The 23,143-nt window shown below is 33.4% G+C and overlaps 2 protein-coding genes across 2 annotated transcripts; one reads left to right on the forward strand and one right to left on the reverse strand.

The window, feature by feature from the left end:
* Positions 1-1,205: 1,205 nt before the first annotated feature.
* Positions 1,206-1,901, reverse strand: LOC133176655 (uncharacterized). Its single transcript, XM_061311753.1, has one exon. It carries the CDS (start codon positions 1,899-1,901, stop codon positions 1,206-1,208), a length of 696 nt encoding a protein of 231 aa, XP_061167737.1.
* Positions 1,902-3,925: 2,024 nt separating this feature from the next.
* Positions 3,926-7,451, forward strand: LOC133176656 (interferon-induced protein 44-like; the record flags this gene model as incomplete). Its single annotated transcript, XM_061311754.1, has 7 exons — positions 3,926-3,933; positions 4,972-5,606; positions 5,763-5,842; positions 5,994-6,191; positions 6,409-6,555; positions 6,677-6,848; positions 7,075-7,451. Coding segments are annotated over exons 1-7 (1,617 nt in total), but the record flags the coding sequence as incomplete, so codon positions are not given.
* Positions 7,452-23,143: the final 15,692 nt, after the last annotated feature.

Genomic DNA, 23,143 nt, shown 5'->3' on the forward strand with positions numbered 1-23,143 from the left:
TATCCTGACACAAGATCAAGGGTACTAAACCATGAAGCACCTGCTAAAGAATCAAGGGATTCGTCAATTCGGGGTAAAGGATATGCATCCTTTCTGGTAGCCTTAATCTACACAAAACCTCCAGGTTTTATCTTTCTTTTCAACCAATAACAAAGGAGCAGACCAGGAACTTTCACTTGGTTCAATGATATTATTATCAAGCATTTTCTGGATTTCTTTTTCTACAATTTCTTTTTGTGCATATGGCAACCTACGAGGGGGAATTTTAATTGGTTTGCTATCCCCAGTATCAATACTGTGTTTGACTAACTTTGTCCTACCAAATTTCCCATCAGGTCCCACAAATATGTCTTTGTAAGAAACTAACAACTCGAACAATTTTGATTTTTGTTCTTCAGTCAAACCAACAGATGATTTCTCAAACAAAACTTGTAAATGTTCTGGCAACTCAGATGACACATCAACTGACTCAGTACTTGACTCAACAATATCTACAGGCTGTAATGAAGCAACTGTGGCATTCTTGTCAATTCTAACAGGCCTATATATAATATTTACAACTGAAAATAAAATGTTTTCTGGATTTACCAAAGTCCTAGCAACCAATAGACCTTTTTGCTGTAAAAATGTAAAAGGCTCAACTAAATTATGTACAGATTTGTCCTTCAAACCAAGAGCATAACCTGAAACAACAATTTCACTATCAGGAGGTACAACTATCTTTTTAGATAACTTGACTCTAGTGCAAACTGAAATTTGTTCTCTGTCTAACTAAATTTGTTGACCGGCTATTTTTAATAAGCCTTTGCCAATCTGAATTGACGCATCATTTTGCTCTAGAAAATCCATTCCAAAGATACCCTGAAGGTCATCTATCTCAGCAACAATGAATTCATGACAAAAACTTATTTCACCAAGACTAAACTGAAGGTCAACTTTCCCTAGAATTCTCAAGTTACTTCCATCTGCTGCAGTGAGAATAACATCAGTTGTTTCTAACCTAGGTCTATTATCCAACTGTAAATATACATCCTTTGATAAAATACTTGCCATTGAGCCAGTGTCAACTAAAAACTTATGTACATCATTCCCTAACAGACAATGTGCAATAAGACAAGACCTTCTTAAAACATTGATTTTGATACTTTTGCCCTTATTTTCATTACAACTCTGGGCTGCACTATGGGCGTCAAGAGCAACCCCAACTAGTTTTCCTGTTTTGTAGGTTTGTCTGTTTGTTGAGTGTTTCTCTGTGTGGGTGTGGAACTGTTCTTGTTTGGACAGTGTCTGGCTAGGTGCCCAAAATTATGACAATTGTAACATTCTGTATATGTCATGTTCCCTGAGTGTCTCTTACCCCCTCTTGGTGGTCTGAGTTTTGAAAGTTTATCTACACAAGCCTGCATTAACTTCATTAACTCTGACATTTCTTTAAGGGTTTCTTGTTTCTTAGATTCACTTTCACCCTTTGACTGAACTGTATTCACAATGTCACCAAAATGAACTGGTTTGACAATAGACAATTGTGGACCCTTAACAGACTCAAATTCAATAGCTAATGAAATGGCAGCCTCTAAGGTTTTAGGATGGTGAAAAATAACATGATCATGAATTGCCGAATTGCCTATGCCATTGATGAACTGTTCTAGAATGTTAATTTCCCTGTCATCATAAGTCATATCAGGAAATGCTAGACAACCTAACCTTCTGAGAGCATACCCATAATCTGAAGGACTTTCACCTTGTTTTCGTCTACGTGATCTGAATTCACACCTATGAGCTATGACCAATTCTTGTGGATTGAACCGCTTTGTCAAGATAGACCTAAGCTTATTATAATCTGATCTTAATTCAACTGTGAGGTCGCCCAATAGTTTCTGAGCTTCACCCCTAAAGCACATAACCAACTGTTGAGACTTCTCATGATAAGTCCACTTATTCCAATCTGAAACCTGTTCAAAGTGTACTATAAAATCTTTCCATTCAACTGTTCTCCCATCAAACTTATCAGGTTCTTTCTCTTTCCTAATAGGGTGACCTTGAAATGAACTACTGACAAAAGATCTATCTACAGGTGTAAACCTATCAGATCGTGAAAAATTGTGTCTAGGTGTAGGCCTGTCTGTGGTGTACTCTGTGTAGATGTAGCTCTGTAGGCATGTGGTGTTTCTGGTACAAAGTTAACCCTGTCTACATGTGGTGTACCCAGTGTAGATGTAGCTCTATTTGCATGTGGTGTCTCTGGTACAAATGCAAACCTATCTGTCTGTGGTGGAACAAAGTGCATTCTATTGTGACAGTTTAACTGTGCAGATAATTCTAGTTCTACTTGTTCTAACTCCTGTATTCTCTTTAGCAAAGCATCCCTTTCTAACTGCATCTCCCTACTCTCTAAAAAGTGAGCATCCTGTGTAGGTAATTCAAAAGAGACCTTCTTATCTTGCTTTTTATCAGTAGATTCTACTTTTTCACTCTCACCCGAGGCTCTACTCTCTTCCAGATCTTGCTTACACCTATTGAAACGAGCTTTGAGCTCTTCAAACTCTTTCTCTGCATCTTCCAGACACATACTTTCATGCTCTTTCTCAAGGGCTACAAAATCATTATCAAAGCTATCATCTAGATCTTTATTTCTAGCACCCTGACTCAAGACCTTAGGTCTAGCACCACTTTCTTTAGGGGTTGATGTATGGAAGCTAAATAAAGGTGAAGTCATGGTTTTTATCTAGGAATCCTGGTCACGGCACCAAAAATGTAACGGGAACCAGTTTGGCTATGGCCGCAAAGTGTACTCAATCTGCCCCAAAGTATGCAAAATTATCTTTAAACTCTACTAAGTAATACTAAAGGAACAGACCAAGCCCACTAACTATGTAAAGGTACAATAACTGGTTCCCGTTTTATATATATATATATATATATATATATATATATATATATATATATATATATATATATATATATATATATATATATATTTATTATACCTCTACTCTTATTACTCTATATAAAATCAATACCATAAAACTGTATATTTTCCCGAGAATATACTATTCCCCCCATCTGAGGACTACTCCCTGAAAAATCAGAGCTACTCCCTGGGACTACTCCCTCATGAATATTTATTATTAATTCTAACCAATTAAAATGAACAGTGGGCGGAGCGTTCAAGGAATCTCGAGTCCGTGACGTAATGTTATAAGCAATGTAACTATGACGTCAAAACATTTCAACATGCGATGTCAAAATCATACTTGAATTTCTAAGCAAACAGAGGACAACGGTAATCCTTCGAAATGTTAGTGAAATTATTTTTTTTAAAATAATTTTATTTTTTTCCGTATTGATGCATTATATATTTAACAAAATTGGAATCACATGCATTTTTGATTATTTATATAAATGCCGGTATATTGTTATAAAAATGTCTAAATATCTACGTTAATAAATCTCCTTTGTTTGTTTCGGTATAATAAAACAGTTATGGAATGGGTACTCGGGAAATATCAAATTTATGGTTCCCCTCGGCAGGAAACTATTTCCCTCGGGGAACCATAAATTTGCTATTTCCCTCATACCCATTCCATAACTGTATATTATATATTTTATATATATATATATATATATATATATATATATATATATATATATATATATATATATATATATATATATATATATATATATATATATATATATATATATATATATATATATATATTATTGCCCTAAAATAGGTTAGTGTTTACTGGCATATATGAGATGCCATATCAGATGCCATTTAAATCTTTTGTCAACAGCGCGATCAAATCAAACGATTTTTAAAAAGTCATGTAAACATTGATTTTCTGAAAATATCATATGATAAGGTGGCTTTAAAACAATTAGGCCGTTCCAGAAAAGAAATACCAAAACAACATACAAGATGGACAGGTAAGAAAATTATAAAAATTTAGATTTACATATTCCTTATATTAAATTAAGTATATTAATAATTACGTATATGATGAAAGCGTTTGAGAATTTGCACACAAAATGAGAGTTAATCAAATTAAATCAAATAATCATTTTTACATTCTTTCCCTTTTTATTTATATGTTACTATTTTTCCAAAGTATAAATGTCTGATATTGATGTAACAAAGAATATTGGAGCAGTGATAACTAGAGGCCAACTTTCAATGAGGATTTTTATAATGTAGATCTAGTTCATTCCCCCATGAAAACAAATGTTCGTTCATATACATGATATGTATATTTCCATGTTTTAACCTCTTTCCTTTTGGTGGAAAAGTGAAATATCAAATTGAAATATGGGATCAACAATGCAACGGTAAATGTATGTGCTTTACAAAGTAGTTCATTAGATATCAGCTGGCTGTCTTTATGAAACTCCAAGGCAATGAATACTTTGCCTGTGAAATACGAGCACGATATCGATGTAGGTATGTTTCCTCTTGTCTTTAAGCCTATAAATAGAAAATAATATGTACCTTTTTACATATCTTATCCTGAATCAGCCCGGGACACAAATGGCAGCCAGAGGGCCGATGTGATGTGGAAAAAGTATGTTTATTACAAACTTAGTAATAAAAGACAGCACACATCAACTTCAGAAAATACCAAAAAAATAATCATGCTCCGATTACTGACATGTATAGCTCATTATATCAAAGAACAGTAAGATAAGAGAAAATTAAGAGAATGTGAAAGAAAAACAGATGTATTATCAAAAGTACTGTCTTTTAAGGTTAAATCTAATTTAATATAGGGGTGTGATATAATTCCGTATCAGTCCTGCAGGATCCGTATCAGCCCTGTGACGTCAGGCATATCGCTTATGCGAAAAAAACAAAAAAACAAAAAAACTGTATTTATTACAAAGTATGTAATTAGAAGGGATTAATTCAATGATTAATTCATTGTGCGTTATGCAGTACGGTATTTGAAAAAATATATATATCATTATTAGATCAACAGAACTACTAACGGCGGATGATAGGGACCAGCTGTCGCAGTGGATTGGTAAGGCGTGCCATTTTGAGCTGCTTTACAAAATCAGTCGTGACGGGTGTTCAGCATCTAAATTTCATCAACTCTGTGATGATAAAGGTCCAACAGTGACAGTTCTATATAACACTGACAACAGTGCATATGGAGGCTTCCTCCTGAAACATTGGAACTCCTCTGGTGGTTACATCAAAGATGAGCATGCGTTTCTGTTTACATTATACTTTAACGGTGTCAAAAGACCGAGGAAATTTGCCGTTACCAATACAAATAAAGCTGCCTATGCACATCAAAAGTTAGGACCAACTTTTGGTGAAGCGGACATGTCTGTGATAAATCCAAACAATCAAATATATGCAATGAAAGGAGTAAACCGAGCTGGATTTTCAACCACAATCAGCAGGAGTAGGGCATCTGATATGATGACATTTCATGATGACGTCAATATGTCTATTGAACGTGGGAGTCAGACGCGATTCTTCACGCTCAATGGTCGGGCTGAATTTGGATCAGCATTCCAAAGACCATCTGAGAATATGCATGCTATAAATAATGGTCACATGTGTGTATTTGATTTAGAAGTTTATTCAGTGCAAGGTAGGGATTTTTTAAAACAAGTTTTTCTTTGGCCCCTTTTTTGTTAGTGTTTTTAACAAAACCAATTCAAACCAATAAACGAATCCTATTCATTTTAAGTTATTTAAGTGTGTGAGCTAAGTCAGTCAATGTAGAATTTATTTCATTTTCATTAAGCTAGGAGACCCGCCGTTGTTCCTCCACAGCCACAATTGCCGACAAAGACATGGAGGGAACCACCACTCTGGGATGAAAAAGTTGAGATTTAATTTTCTTTTTCTCTCTATGAAATGTACATTTTTTGAAAGGCAAAAACATTGAATTTAAAATACGTGACAATGATGGATTGATGGTAAATTATGTTTATTGCAATTTCGTACACTTACAATGATGGTTTCTTTTCTTCAGAATTTCCAAACTTTGAAGCACTTTGTCTCCAATTACAAACCACTGAAAGACATGAACATTCCGGATGTTAATATTTTACTAGTAGGACAGATAGGCTCTGGGAAATCAAGTTTCTTCAATACAGTCAACTCCATTTTTCGTGGTGAAATTACTGCACGTGCTTGTGCTGGAAATTCTCCACACAGTGTGACTACGAATGTAAGTCAGAATGAAATTAATTTAATAACTACATCTGGAAATAGTTTAAATATAAAAAAGTAATTATTGATAATTATGCACTCCTAACGCCCATCTATCGTCAAAAAAAAAAAAAAAAAAAAAAAAAAAAAATACACACATCTCTTAAGATTGGAAGTTTTAAATTTGATAATCATTTAAAAAGGTCATGTAAAATAAATGCCTATACCCTTTAAAGCTACGTAAATACAGAATCAGGAACCAAGAGACGGGTGGCTATCTTAATTTCCGGCTTTGTGACACCCGTGGAATAGAAGAAGAAATGTCCATCAAAACCCAAGACATGGGACTTTTACTAGACGGGTATCTTTCTGATCAGTACAAGGTCGGCATTCTATCAGCAGCTACTTTGTAATTGTACTTCGCCAAACAATCTGTATTCAGTTTGTACATATGAAAACAAATTAAGGAAGTGCAAATTAATGTTTGATAGTCAATTTTTGCAGTTTAATCCTATGGCAAATGCCTGCCAAAGGGATCCAGGGTTTAATTCCAGACCTTCATTTAAGGACAAAATTCACTGCGCGGCTTTCATTATAGACGGAAGTTCTGTTGATGTTCTGCAAGGAAGCGTCCCTCGAAAATTGTTGGAATTTCAATCTCTGATGGTAGAAAGGGGTAAATAATGAGATGCTCTATATCACTAAGTTAATTTGAATATTTAAAATATTTGCTTTCCACGCCTTTTCATTATTGAGAATGCATATGGGATATGGCATTGAGTTGAAAGAATAAAAGAGATGATGGAATAAACGATGAGAATATTAAAGGGTAAGATTTATATTAAGACACTAGTTCCATTATTTGCAAGTAGCTCTAATACAACCTTTTTTTTATTGGCCAGGCATTCCACAGGTCGTGTATCTGACCAAATTGGACAAAATCTGTCCTCTGGCTGATAAAGATGTACGTATGCTCTTCTATAGCGAGGCCTGCAAAAAAGCACTCGAGAAAACTGCGGAACTCATTGGCCTTCCAAGGGGTCACGTGTTTCCGGTAAAGAATTACGAAAAGGAGACTCAACTGTACACTCCTATTAATATCCTAGTTCTGACAGCGCTAAGACAGACTCTTATTTATGCAGATGATTACTTAGAGGACCAGTATGAAATCTCTCAAACAGAAGAACAAGTCCAGCTGATAAATTTGAAGAAAAAAGAATACAGTGACTCTGTATATGATTTTCTGGTGAATTACCTTACGTTTCCTACTTTGAAAACAAAACAAAACCAAAAACTCTTTAGAATTTATATTGTAAAAATTATTTTTTTCCAATGTATTTACCGGCTGTAGCCTTGGTGTTTATACGTACGACAGTATCTACGTGTTACAACAAAATCAATTTATGAATGACGTGTACAGTCTGAAGCCACCATACAGCACTGGAATGTATGAAAACTTTTGACCCACTAATATCAGTAGAAACAGTTACTATCTTGAAACAGTTATATAGTGTTTTAACATATTTCAATTGACTTGTAGGACTATTAATATCTTTGGAAGAAATTTTCATCATAAATGTATAAAAGGGGAAAAGTGTATCCAGTGAACCATCTATCCACAACAATATGTAAATTTATTTATAGTTTTTCTTCTCAGGAAAATCATACGACAAAATTTACAAGACGTTAATTCGATACAAACATGAAATTTTTGTCTCGTGCAGTCTAATTGATGCCGAAAATGTACCCGACAATTATTCAGTTGGAAGAATAGAATCTCAAAGTTATTTACAGTGATCAACAAAAACAAATATGTATATCCTGTTGTTGATAAGGTGATGAGTTTCTAACTATAAACAGTTTTGTGTTTTAACAGGAATGGCACATACATGTACTAAGTTAAAGCTTATTTACATCTAATAGGCCAATCTGTTACCGTGCTCTTTTCTAAGCTGTGTGTGATCTGGACACCAACCAAATTAACGAAGCCATGCTATATATATATATATATATATATATATATATATATACACTCTGTTTACTTTTTACTTAGTGATTAATGCATTCATTTTGTGCTTAATTAAATTTAAACAAAATTTGAAATTCGTAATTTCTACCAATACTCTGGATTTTTATACTTTATTTTTACTTAGTGATTAACGCATTCGTTTTGTGCTTAATTAAATTTAAACAAAATTTGATATCAGTAATTTTTATCAATACTCTGGATTTTTATACTTTATTTTGTCCGTTAAATATCTTCCTCCTTATTATTCGTTTAATATCATCTTAATTTTAAAACTGTAACTAAAGCTTTTGATTAAAGCCAACAAATGAAGTTTTATGTTCACTACATATATATATTTGACACATCATCAATACGTAATAGTAAAAGTGGCGTTGAAAGTAAACGGTTTATATATTTTTTGTTAATTTGAGTGGTTAATATTAGCTTTTGTTCTATTTTTTTCCCCAATCATTCGCTAGTACGTAGTGGTTTGGTTTGAACATACATGTATTTCATTGTAATTTATAAATACAATGGGATTTGGCACAAGTTCTGAAAACTTATTACGCCCTCTCCCTACAAGTAAATTTACACAAATCGTCACAGTTAAACATGAAGTTTTAAAATATACAATATTTGCAAAGGTTTACAAATCGATGCATTTCGCTAGTATATAGATACACTTAATGTTGTACAAGTGCATATACTGATACATTAATTAATGCTAACAAGGAAATCTACCAGAATTTTTAATAAATGTTTGAACAAAAGAAAAGAGACGTTCATTTTCTGCAGCATTCAATGAATCTACCCCTCATAATAAGACATGTGTATCTAGAATGTGGATCTTGTCAAATTATAAAAAAATATTTAAAATTCTTTTCTGGATTTCTCATACGTTGGACATACAAAAAAATAATTATATGTATCCTCAACTTTACCACACGAGCATAAAGGACTTGATATTAGATTCCATCTATAAAGGTCACTATTCAATTATGCCGTAGTCTGGTTTGAAGAACATTTAGTCGTCTGTTACCGTAATCAAAGTATGATGGTGGAGCAGATTTTTTAGTATTAATTTAAGATTTGAATTTTGACATTGACTGTAAATTTCGAATTTCAAGTGGAATTGAGTTCCATTCATTAACTACTGTCGGAATAAATGTAGACTCATAAGTTTGTAATCGACATTTTGGAATATCATAATTTTGAGAATTTCTTGTAGAGTAGATAGATGTGTTACAGCGCATATCTGGAAGTATGTCCATTAGGTATTCAGGCACTAAATTATTATGAAGCTTGAACATAGTTTTTATTCTAGCTTCTTGTCTTCTACAACTAAGAGGTTCCCATCCCGTTTCAAAGTATAGTGAATCTTTAGAAGCTATAGTTGTTAACCCTGTTACAATTCTAGAAGCTTAAAGTTGCAGTTTTTCTAACTTATCGTTAGTACGTAAAATGGATATGTATTGAAAAAAGAAGTACATATGTACCGACGTTTAAACAAGTTTTGTATTACTAAGTATAAGTAGCACAGTCGATGATCACAAATAAGTTCATATGCTTTGATTTTATTTTTTATCAGTGTTAATTTTTAAAGATATTCTTCATACTTCAAATCATTGCGTGGACCCTGAGGTCCACGCAGAAAATATATTAGCGGAGTTAAACCGGATGCCATGGGCTTACGTCAGGCTACGCATGCGCGAGGATGCTAGAGAGTTCGCCCCTAAGACAACTTGCCCGTAGAACAATTCGCCCTCTTCGAATTAGAAAATGCCAATCATTGGCAAACCTCGCTCTAAAATCTGCACATCGTATTTATGTATTCTTTGGCGTAACCAAGATCTGAATTTCTCTTTAACACATATATCCTTATATACAAACTAAATTCTATGGTACAAGCATTTTAAATAAGTAGGAAGAACTTATAGAGATAGCTTAACAGCTTGAACATGTTGAATTAAAACACTAGGTTTTAAAAGATAGTCTTTGCCATGTTTACCGGCATTAGTTTTGTGCATCAAGGTTTGCAAAATAATTTGATAGACAGCAATCCAAATATAGTTTGATAAAGGCCTGTAGCAATGTTTTTCCATGACGGGGAGAGGGAGAAACATCCAAAAAAAAAAAATCTGCGTACTACAGATCTGTGCTACACGTGTACCATCTATCTTTCCAATGATAGGATACTTCCGTATAAATCTAGTACAGATCTCAAGTCCCAGCCGTTAAGCATTACATGTATCGAAATAGCCCGATTTTTTTCAGTTAAATGACAAAACTTATAGGCCAATCGGGAATAAAATTTAACAACTTTGCTATGAAAGTACAATCACTCAAAGTAAGCAGATCATTGTAGAAAATGTTAACGAAAGGTAAACCTGTGCCACCTTTCAGAGTAACCAATGAACTCGCCCATGGATGCATTGACGGTCGTTGTAACAAGAATAGATTTGGGTTACCCCGTATCCAAAATATTCGACTTTTAATTTACTCCAATTTTCACTAGAAAAAAAAACTGTACATGTTATGAAACTGGTGTATAGTTCTTCATGTTTGTAGCAAATACCGTCACCAGTCTAAGCGTCACTAGCAAACAATACACATACCTGTGCTTGCAAGACCAAATAGCCTAGGTCTACACACGTGCGATAAGATTCTCAGACCTTCTGCCGAGAAGTTACGATTGCAGGTGTTGTATATTAACCATTCCGTTATTTAAATGAGACAGACGAAGAAACACACACACACAAAATTAATCTCTTTTTTGTGTTTTTAAATTGATCGAGTTAATCGATAACTTAGCATTGTTTAAGATAACTCGAGACGCTTTAGTAAAGGGGGGGGGGGGGTCTAAGTCACACCACAGGCACTTACATTCAAGCCCGTAGCAACGGTTTTCAAAGGGTACAACCTCCAAAAAGAGTTGACAAGCAGAAATAAATAAAAAAAATAACAACATGTGCACCACCCTCTAAAATCCTATTTGGGGGGGTGGGGGGGGGGTGGGGGGTGGGGGACTTCGTCTAACTTTTCGGGTACATTTTGATTTCTCTTAAATGTTTGATTTTCTGTATTTTGAACCTTTCCGCAACAAAAAGTGCGGGCGAGCTTCCAATGCAAATTAAAACTTATATATTCAAATTCTAACAAAAGATTTTTTAAAGAAAAAGTGAGCCCCCCTCCCCCACATACTACGGGACATTTTGAACCTTTCTCTTCAATGGTTAAAATATTCCTATAGTATAAGGAGATAAATATTGTCCTTTACAAAAATTTTGATATTTCCTAGGCAAAATTTGTACATGACAATTAATTGTCATGTACAAATTTTGCATAAGAAATATCAAAATTTTTGTAAAGGATAATATTCTCTTACGGATACTCCCTTTCATGACTTTTTATGCATACTTCTTAAAGTTAGTTACTTTAGAAGATGGTCAAAAAATGGCATAGCCGTACGTTCGTTCGCTGGAATCTTCCGATGATATCAAAGTGAAATATTTCAAGTTACATGTGGGTGGTCGAGGCCCGGGACCGGTATTGTGAAGGTACACGGAGGAAGCAATAAGCAAAACTCTATCTAGAGAGCAGGAAGGGCAGAGATTGAAGTACTTCATATTTTATTGAAAATACTAGATGTAAAAAAAATATGTATTACAGAATAAACATTCTCTCTCTCTTCCTCTTTCTGCAAAAATAAAGGAGGTTCCAACACCCGACCCCCCCCCCTCCCTTTATACGCCAATGGAGATTATGATACCTGCACGCTTAAGCCTCTTTTAATTCTGTTGTTAATTTTAAAAGCTAAATTACAATTGTGATAGATACCTAGATCAACATTTCATATTCACATCATTTCAAGGTCATGATTTTTCTAATCATTACAGCCTAATTAAACAGACTTAAATAAAGATGAAAATTAGGAAAAAAAAGATTAAACTTAATTACACCTTTGTAAACTCACTAAATCTAGAAATTTTCTTTGAATTTCGTTTCGAAACACATGCATATGGTCCACGTATTGCAGTCCTTTTTTAAAGGACAGCAACTTGTTTATTTTATATTCGACCGCCATCCCGTATTTTTTAAAATTAATTTTAAAACGAAAGTAAAAATACAGTTTTCAAGTAACTGTTCAAGGAACTTTATCTGTCACAAAGGTACACAAGTTAACTGTTTTTTCTACATTCGTCAATTTATTACTTGTACGCAGGAAGCACAACCATTTCATTTAGGAAATGAAACACATTATCTGCGTCTGAAAATACTTTTGATTTACTGCTTAGAGGCTTTGGTAGGCATATTTGGATTATATAATTGATATTATATATGACTTGCATAAGCAAAGCAAATATTACGATCGATTGACATCGACTTGTACCTGGAGTTGAACACAGCTTTGATTCATAAGATTTAACCTAAGGGTAAAAAAAACAAAACAAAAAAAAACAAGTATTCCTTATAAAGGAATGATGGGCATGGGATCTTAAAGTCAGCATTATGAAATATTTTGAAATAAGTTTTTAGACATTTCTTTTTATTTTAATTGCCTTAAATTAATATTTTTCTATAAGTATATGCATGTATGTATAATGTATATTTAATTTCACAATTCTTTCTCAACTGATTATAACGTGTAAAGGCATACCAAATTTAAAATGAAGAACAAAATTTAACAGGGCAATATTGTTATACTGAGTAGTATGACCACATTATGTTACCTTTAAAAATTTCTTATTACTGGAAAGATGTAACGTTGACATTTTTTTGAAACAGGATGAGAGACATGAAATCAAACGGGCTAAATCTGTGTAAAAAAAACTCTGCAGATAAATTAACTATCGAACTTTTAACAGAGCTACATGTATAAAAGTTGCTAGGAAATAAAACTGAAGTACTCATGCATCTATTCTGCTCAGTTTCTCACCTAGTCAATTTTGTAAACGATTTTTTCTTACTAACAATATAAGTAATTATGTTCAGGAATATACCTAGCAAAGTAAGGGCTATGAAAATAGTTTTAACGACCTTGAATGAATGTTTCCCGCTAAACGCCAGAAGATTTATCAGCCGTGAGCAAAACCAATCGATACATTCTAAAATTAGAGATAGCGTCATCGTAGGTAGATGGAGACAATGTGATTTCATGTTATGATTTGGCTATGTGATGTGTCGAACACTTTTTTGAAATCAATATTTCGGTAAAATTCAAAATACATCTAAACTGAAATGGGATTTGGTGAAAGTCCACAATGCTATAAATAGACAGAAAAGGAAGAGTCGCGCTTCCTTTATTCGATTTGACTTGCATATTTTATTGCTTTCTGAAACACCAATGATGATAAACTTCACCCTTTAGGGAAGTGTACTTCCGAATGAAATTCTTACGCATGAAAAGAAAAATGTAAGTTTATTCAACATGTAACTGTATAAACGTTTATGTCTTCAGGTAAATGCATTAAAATAATGCTCGTTAGTATACTTAACATGTTTGGAAAGATTTACACGAAGCTGTCAGAGCATAGTAAACAAAGTAGTGTAGGGCGGAATGTGTGCGCCGATAGTTAAATCTGCCGGATGCCTAATATGGAATCAACTGTGATCGGCCGAAGCCGATCATAAAAATGCTAACATCTCTGCAATAATATTGTTTACACTCTCCTTGTAGGGCAAATGCTTAATATAACATCTTCAAAGCGAAAAAAGTCATAGTTCTGATAAATGGTCGAACAAATGGCTGTTATGATTTCATCCATCAAAAACAAAGGTTGCATTTTTCCTTTTAAAGAATAAATATCTTTTTCTAAATCAATACACAGGAATTTGTACCACTGCATCGCTACTTGGGTCTTCATTTGTAACAATATCTCAGTCGATCTGTATAAATTGATAGCATTGTAAAAACCGGTAATTCATATAGGAAATTCGGGTTAATAAAGAAGCTAAAATTTCAATAGTTAAGATGACTCTTTCTATAATGTATACAGCATATGTAAGACCTATACTTGAATAAACTTCAGTTTTCTGGTTTGGCTGCACATAATCTGATGGAGAAAAACTCGAAAAAGTACCATAAATGGCCGGTAGGATAGATACTGGTCTTGCAATGCTACAGAATCAAGAGAATCACTTTTTATCAAAACAGGATGGATACCCTTGAAAAACCTTCTTTACCTCGCAAAATTGATTACAAAGTTTACAGTTATTAATTGTAAGGTACCGGGATATTTACGAGAAATAATCCAAGGAATAGAGTAAAAAAAAAAAAGAAAACATAAACATATCAAAATACAGGTAAATGTATTATGCACGTAATAAAGATTAATTAACGAATCCAACGTGCAGACAGGTAAAAAATATTTAATAGCTCATTTGTACCAAACGCTGTTAAAAATGGAATTCATTACATACATATACAAGAGAAGCCATCTCTGTTATTTTTTTTGGGGGGGGGGGGTAGATTTATAAGTAACATGGTTTCAAAAGCAATGGTAAACGCATTACAAATATAATCCATACTAAATTAAGGCACAACTTTGTACACAACCAAGATTTGAATAAACGCAATATCATTGACAATCCTTATTGCTCTCGTGGTAAACAAGTAGATGCCAACCATATTTTATTTGTTTGCAGAAAATATCTTAATGTTCGAAATAATCTTTTGGTTATCTCTGTTGATATCATAGAAATACGCATACTACTTTGGGACAATGAAAAACCTAATCATTAGAGTTAAAAACTGCATTTTAGCTGCTGTTCACGAAGTCATAAATGAATCCTGTTGGTTGACATAGTTATAATAACAACTATAATATTTTTATACGTTTTTTAATATAATTTTGCACGTAAATTATGTGCTATATTTAAGGAGAGGAAGTTGTAAGTTTATAAAACTGGTTTCTCACCCTATTGAAATGTTGAAAAAAATAATTATTTTATTTCATAATTAATGAATGAGAAAAATTGATAGTATAATATATAAAATAGGATAAATAAAAAAATATATGATAAATAAATAAATTGTTATAAATAAATAAATAAAGTATAAGACAACTTGTCTACTTTGAGTAAAGGATTTAAAACAAGCAACGTTTTGTGCTCACTCGAATATGCTTCATGTGTTGTGAAAATATAACTGAAAGTGTTAATTGTTATGGAAAAATTGCATGTACTACTTAAAGAAGATGTTCGTTATTTAACAAAATAGCAAGTTTCATTAACCTCACAGCTATTAATCATAGAAGGCTTTTCAAGATCCACTTGTCGGATTAGACAACAATATAGACAACAAGGGACTTAAAATTCAAATCGTATTAGGCAAGATTTCGGGATACATAACATCCGGATTAGTCAAGTTTAACTGTATACGTATTAAAATAAAGGATTTGTCTGTTCGCGTACATAGACTTTGTAGATTGTATTTGTTTTAGAAAAAAAGTATGAATCTTACTAAGAATCATTTGATTATTACGCAGACAGAAAGAAACGGCTGCTTTGATGGTTTTGAATGATCTCAAAGGAATTAATTTGTCTTAATATAAACATTTAGAGAAGATCTAATGTTAGTCGAAAACTAAAGTATCTGAAACTCATTCAATGACAGGAACAGCTAACATTTTGAAAAACAAGTAACGTTGAAGGACATGATTATTTAATATTAAGATTTTTTTTTACAAGAAAGGGAACTCCTAATGTTTTGAAGAAATCGGATGAAACTGTGTTATTGCCAAGGACACAATGACCGATAAAGTAATCGTTACATCCCTAACAAAAAAGTACTATAGTGAACTATAGTTTACTATAGTATCAAAGTTTTTTCACTATAGTAAATCAAAGTATTTTTACTATGGATTTCTGATCGTTATATTTTTTGTTCTTCAATTCATACCTACACATTTTTTTTATATTAAATTGAAATATTATTTGTATATTCACACATTATTTCCAATTTTTACATTACTGTTTTCGAATTTTAGATATTTTAGGCTTTGAAATCTCAAAAAAAAAGTTTTAGAGTAAAGTTTTATAGTAAATCAAAGTGTCAAAGTTTTCACTGTAGTTAACTATAGTAAATTTTTGTTAGGGATACATCATTATACGCAAAGATTGAAACGTTCATGTTAATGAAAAGATAGCCTTTAACCAAAACAACGAAAATAACAGGTCGAGAATGTGCAGTGTGTCTATTCAATAAAGAGAAGCATTTTAGTCTTTTGTTTGAAATACCCAATGATGATTTATTACCACTTTGACATGAAGAGATTATCTAAAAAAAGAATTTATGCAATGCCATCATATACTTATACAGTACTTGCCTTATAGGCATTATGGCGCAGTCAAATCCAGAATGAAAGATATGGAAATAACGAACAGTATTCAAGTTCAAAAGTCCATTAATCAATACAAAATAGAAGGAGAGCAAACTAGGACCTCCAAACATCAGAGGTGGGATCAGGTGCCATGGAGGAGTGAGCATCCCCTGCCGACCGGTCACACCCGCCGTGTGCTCCTAGTAAGTAATTCTTGATAAGAAAGAAGCAGATACGCTATCATTGTGGATAGGAAATCCTTGTTATTTTCAGCTTTTGTACAAAATAAGTCGGGATGGATTATCAGCACAAACATTTCACAGACTTTGTGATAATAAAGGTCCTACGGTAACTGTTCTTCATAACGCCATTGGTAACGTGTTTGGGGGGTATCTCTCTGAAAGCTGGAACTCGAACTATGCCACGATTAAGGATGAGAAAGCGTTTCTCTTCCAACTAAAGAAGCGGAATAGAGAGTATGCTCACAAACTTGATGTTCATACACCAAAGCTGGCTGCGTGTGGAGTACCAACCTGGGGTCCAACATTTGGAGGGAACTTAAATATTCAGTTAAGAAATCAGATGGTTTAGAATCAGCCGTTGCAATATTCACAATGCGATCTGTATACTTTCTTTAACGATGTGAATTTTGCGCATCAAGGGGGCTTTCAATTTGGACAAGGTGCACATTATCTGGATACAAATCAACAATTAATTAACTTAAATGGAACAAGAAAATCTTGGAAACAGCTATAACAATGATGTCTGTCTCGAAGCGTGTCCATTATCCGAGGGAGATTTTAGGTTTAAAGATCTTGAAGTTTATCTTGTTAAAGGTATGCAAACAAATTTTATGTAATTATAAAATTTTGGTCATTTAACACACAAAAGGAAAAATCAATTGCAGATAAAAAAAAAATATAATAGAACGATGTAGTTACATGTATATATTGAAATTATATATTCAAGGATTCTCTGCACCCAATAACTTGAGAGGTATATCAAGAAAAAATACATTTTTTCCGCTTTTGTATGGATTGTTAACCGGTGATATTTTCCTGGGACTGTATTTCCTATTCAATATCGTGTTGTAATTTTTCATTTATTCCCCCCCCCCCCCCCCACTCTCTCAGGATTCTATCGTAATTTTTCATCCATTGATTTTAGAAAATTGACATTTCAATATTTTGAAACTTTCGTTAATTTCGTAAATAAGTCGACTGCTTAAATTAAGTTGTTGCTTTTCCTTTTTTATCTTAATGATAAATTTGAGGGGAAAAAAACCCTGAAAAGTTATTTATCGAAACTAGAAATTCTTTCAACTCAATATACTGAAAAAACTTTTTAAAAAAAAAAAAAAAAAAAAAAAAAACAAAAAAAAAAAAAAAAAAAACATATTTCAATTCCTGATAATGTTTTAATGCTTGATATACTACCTAAAAGTGATAGTAAATGATAGTAGAACATAATGCTTTGTTGAAGGAGTTTGGAGGACCCTTAACATCTTGGAAACAATTATTTGAGGAAATACAGTTTTGAAGAATTTAGTCAGTTTGATACAGATATATTCATATTTGAACAAGTAGGCCTATGCAGAATCAAACTAACATGATCGAAGATATTCTCGTACATATTATAGAAATTATATATGAGAGTGTTTAAGACTAAATTATAACGTATTCCTAGATAAATCTTCTCTATTCTAGTCACATAAGGTAGATAAATTTTGTACTTTATTTTTCAAGAGGAAATTATTGCTGAAAATTTTTGCAATCGGTTTTAGAAAATGTGAAAACGGTAGCAGAAAAGACGACAGAAACCTCTCAGCCTTGGAGAAAAATGCCATTTTGGAACGTTCAGGTAAATTTAAAAAGTATAATTGAAGGAAATTACAAGACTTAGTAGAGATTGTTTTATTCTTTAAGTATACGTATTGAAGACAAAGTGTTATTTCAACCTCCAATCGTCTAACCTCTAAACTCCGTCACTGTCGTAAATCTCATCTTCAGAAAACATTGCGCTGTTTGTAAACAAATGCAATTTACGTCATTTCTAGCATGCTGAAAATTTGCAAGCAAATTTCAAGACATTGAAAGAGTCCCGCTTAAGAATAGGTAAAAAATAAACAAGAGCTACAAGAAAGCTATTGTATCTACCATATATTTTGTAAAATCAGTATGCACTTTTCCTTATTCATCGATATCTGTGCGACACCATGCATATTTGCATCTCTGAGTCATTTGTAGGAAGGTTAATGTCAAATGTACATGCATCACAGGATAAACCATATCGAAAAGATAAAATATTTCTTTTTTGTCTACATTTGCTATTATGCACTAAACGTTGGCGATATCGTTAATGCGTTGTTATTTATATACGGGAAAATAAAACAGACATGATTTTAATCCATTTTATTTCAATATTGTTGATTGATGGCGATTGTTGGTCGTAGCAAAGCAGCAAGTGATCGCCGAGCGTAAAGGGCGACCTCAGAGTACATGTACAACTAGCACAGCAGCAGCAGCAGCATCCAACATAAAAGTATAAATATACTATAAAGAAACATAATATAGCTATTCCGAGCATACCACGAACGGAAATTATATTTACAGAAACTTTACATATATGTAGTTATCATTCAGGTTAACTGCGAACGTTACTGGAAATAATTTAGCAAGCAAAGCAGTTCTTAAATTTGTTGAAAACAGCAGTAACTGAGTTTGTTTCATACCAGCTAATATATTTATTGAAAGCAGAACACGTTTTCACAGTAAAAGAGTTTGTTTAAAGCGGCAGCAGAACAAAGAATTATAGCATCAGTTGAATGGTTCGGCTCAAATGCCACGTAAATAAATAAATAAATAAAACATTTGTAGAGCGCCTGTTATAATAAAGGCGCTTAACAACAAGATTATAGTAAAATAAATGAACAAGATAGTAATTAAAACTTTAAAAAGAATAAAAAAATGAAAGATGCATAAAAATTGAGAAACATACATGATAAAGAAAAGTGGAATGTTTGCTGCGTTGTGTTTTGAAGAGAAGATACTTAGCTCAGTTAAGTTTCAACAGGTTCTTAGCCATCAATGAACTAATGTCTGCTATACACGTTTCTAATCCTGAAAAATAGTTATTCCACCCTTCCATTAGTCTTATAACGAGGTAAATTTGTGAGTCATCTGCATAACAGTGGTAGTACAGTCCATGTTGTCGACAGATGGCCTCAATTGGTTTGGAAAACAAACAGTAGAGTTTCGGTCCAAGAACAGACCCTTGAGGGACTCCAAATGGAAGAACTCGCTCGCTGGATTTGAGAGAGTTAATTGACACAGATTGACGTCGATTTTCTAAGTAAGATTAAATCCACTTTAAGGCTCCGCCTGTTATTCCATAAGCTGCATTAAGCCTATCCAATAGGATATGATGATCAATGACATCAAATGCAACTGACAGGTCGAGGAGCACAAGGACAACAGATGACCCACTATCTAAAGTCAGCGTAATGTCATGATGTACTTTGAACAAAGAAGTTTCTGTAGAATGATGTTTTCTGTACACTTACCGCATTGTGTCACTGAGGCAATTTAAGTTTACATGGTTGTCTAGTCTCTTATAATTAGCAACTACCTTTTCAAGTATTTTAGAGATGAAAGATAGGTCTGTAGTTTGAAAGGATTTGTTTTATCTAATCCTGGTTCTTGAGCAGGGACGTAATAACTGTCTCCCTGAAACTAGAAGGAACTGCATATTCTGAGAGAGATGCGTTTATTATTGATGATATAATAGGAAGAAGCGATTCCAAGCATTGTTTTGTCAGATAATTTGGGAGCGGATCAAACTCGCAAGACTTGGTTGCCGACGTTTTGATGATTGACTCAACTTCATCTTCAGTCGTCAAATCAAAGGCAGTTAAGTGTTCTCCAGTGAATTTCAAATCTACTCTAAGGGGTTCTGACTGATCTGCTTGGCTTTGTTGGAGTCCTTCTCGTATCTTAGTCACCTTGCTTATGAAGAAGTCTGAAAAGGCCTCCACAAGATAAACATCTGGCAAAGTAGTTGGTAGAGGGGATGCTGTTTTTTCCATGAGGTCCTTTGTGAGCTTAAAAAAGCTGTTTATATTAAAATCTCTGCCACTTTCCACAACTTTGCACGAATAGTAGTCCTTCTTTGCTTTGTGAAGCAAGACGCTTGTCCGTGTACACTGTTCCTTGTAGAGCTGGTGATGAATTTCCATGCCCGTGCATCGCCATAATCTCTCCATTCTACGCCTTTCCTGTTTAGATTCACGCAGCTCCTCAGTATACCAAAGTGTGTGTGGTCTTACGATGACAGATTTATTTATCGTTGGAGCAAGCTTATCTACAATAAGTCTTAGCTTGGTTTTATACAAGCTCACAAGGCTTTCACAAGTTTGTTTGTCCTGAAGGAGAACTAGATTTTCTTTGATTTCAATTCGTAAATCGGTTATGCTGATGTTCTTGATTTTAAGAAATGTTAATTCTTTCCTTTCTGGATCTTTTTTTTTTTTTACGGAGAGTGTTGCAAGAATAACTAAATGGTCGCATTTTTGATTGCCTTTATTGTCACAAAGGTGGGGATCTTTAACAATTGGAACACTAGAAAGTATATTAGATGTTGACCTGGTGATAGGAAGGATTAATGTATATCCTTTCACATGAGTGGGCTCGTTTATGTGTTGAATAAAGTTCCTATCATTCAGAATTTGTAGAAAACTAGATGCATGAAAATTCAAATCTTGAGAATGGATCGGAGAAAGTTTGATTCCTTCTTTAAAAATAACAACAATTCCACCGCCGCGGTGATCCTTACGATGAACCGCGTAATGTTATAACCAACTGGCACCAGGTTGCAAATTACACTTTCATCAACGTTTGTGCCCAGCCAGGTTTCCGTAATTGCTAAAACGTCAATGTTTTCTCTACCGACTGAGCTACCGTGAACGGTAACTTTGTTCTGAGGAAAACCTATGTTACTGATAGTGTAGGATTTCCGATTAAATAAATCATGTTCTTGTATTTTGTAATAGGTCAGCTTTTCAGAAAATTATTGATTGATTGTTGTTTAGTGTCCCATTGGAGAATTTTTCACTCATATAGAGATGTCACCACATATTAGTGAAAGGCTTCAAATTTAGACCCTACTCGGCACGCAGAGCCATTGAGCTGTGAGGGATCTTTATCGTGCCAACAAAGCATTGGCTTTGTCTTGTTGGTTGATTGTTTTAATGTGGAGGACAGTATTTTATATCCGGTGTTGTGTCAATGGGGACCTGAACATAAATGCATGGTCAATAAATGATTTATCTGAAAAATTCCCTTATATAAACCAAGAATTTTCAAATGAATAAATGCTGTGAAAAATTACAAAAACACTGGTTATAATGTTTTGATGCCCCTTTATTCACAAGACCCTCCACGCCACCCTTAATTTTTTTTTAAATAATGCTCGAAACCACAAATTAATTTCCATGTATATTCCTGGAATACGTTGTTTTTTTTTAATAAATAACATTTTTTCAAAAAAAGATCACACCACAAGGGAACTTTTCAATACAAGCCAATCGTGCATTACCCCGTAAAAAAATTACCCATTGATGCGCTAAATCAACATATCAGATACATGTATGTGCCCATAATAGTGAGCACAGCAATGCGAGCTATAACGACAACGCAATGGCGAAGAGAAAATTCGGACTTTGCAAATCGATTCAAATGAACTTTTTTCCGCAGTTATGTCTAGACTCACAATGCAACGCTTGTGGATCTCGCTGCTTACTACGTTCTCGCGGTACATTGTTACAACAACTAAAAAAAAAAACACAAAAAAAAACAAACTCACCTTGATTTAACGGATATTGCATATGGATAGTAGATTCAACGTTCTTTGTTAAAAATTTGCACTTTTCAAAATTTTATGGACATGCAGCTAACGTGCGACGTCCTGTCACATCACAGTTTAGACGTTCTAAATGTCTCGTGCGGTTTGATAAAATCAAGTGAACAACTGCGCTCACTCAACAGTCGCACCGTCAACATATTATTTTATGAAACTATTTAAAAAAAAAAACTGTGATTGAAAGTATATTTTTACAAAAATCTGTCTGCTACAAAAGTCCTTTCGTTTTTGGATCCAGGAAAGAGGAGAAATTTGTGATATTCCGATCCCGATCTTTTTTTTCTAGCTAACTGGACTCAAATAGCAGATCTGAAACTTAGTTTTCCTTATGAAATAAGCGCATCTTTTTTTTATTTAACTCATAAATGTAAGTATTAATAAACATATAAAAAGTATATAAAAAATAGCATTTTTATTTTTTTACTCTCAGTAAAAACAAATAAATACTATTTTAAATCGTAAAATTTGATTTTTCATGTTAACTTATCTTAGAATAAAACGAAAAAACTGCAAAAAATATTTCCAATACATAATGTATATGAATACATCCAAGTGAGGGAGTTAAATTATGTACACTAATTTGATATACGTTAAAAACAGAACTTTTATGTAAGCAAGATAACATTTTTGTTTCTGTATAAAAATAATTTCTGAGGTCATATTTAAATATTGCAAGCAAAAAAATAAATCAAAACATAATTCAGCAACGCAGCGTATTTTCTGCTA

The sequence above is a fragment of the Saccostrea echinata genome, unplaced genomic scaffold (genome assembly GCF_033153115.1).
Source record: "Saccostrea echinata isolate AGI-Se365-2 ecotype Australia unplaced genomic scaffold, CSIRO_AGI_Sech_v1 ptg000080l, whole genome shotgun sequence".
Lineage (NCBI taxonomy): Eukaryota > Metazoa > Mollusca > Bivalvia > Ostreida > Ostreidae > Saccostrea > Saccostrea echinata.

Bases quoted from the DNA above. Each gene is read 5' to 3' on its own strand.
- LOC133176655 (XM_061311753.1), bottom strand. From the start codon at position 1,901: ATGTGCTTTAGGGGTGAAGCTCAGAAACTATTGGGCGACCTCACAGTT.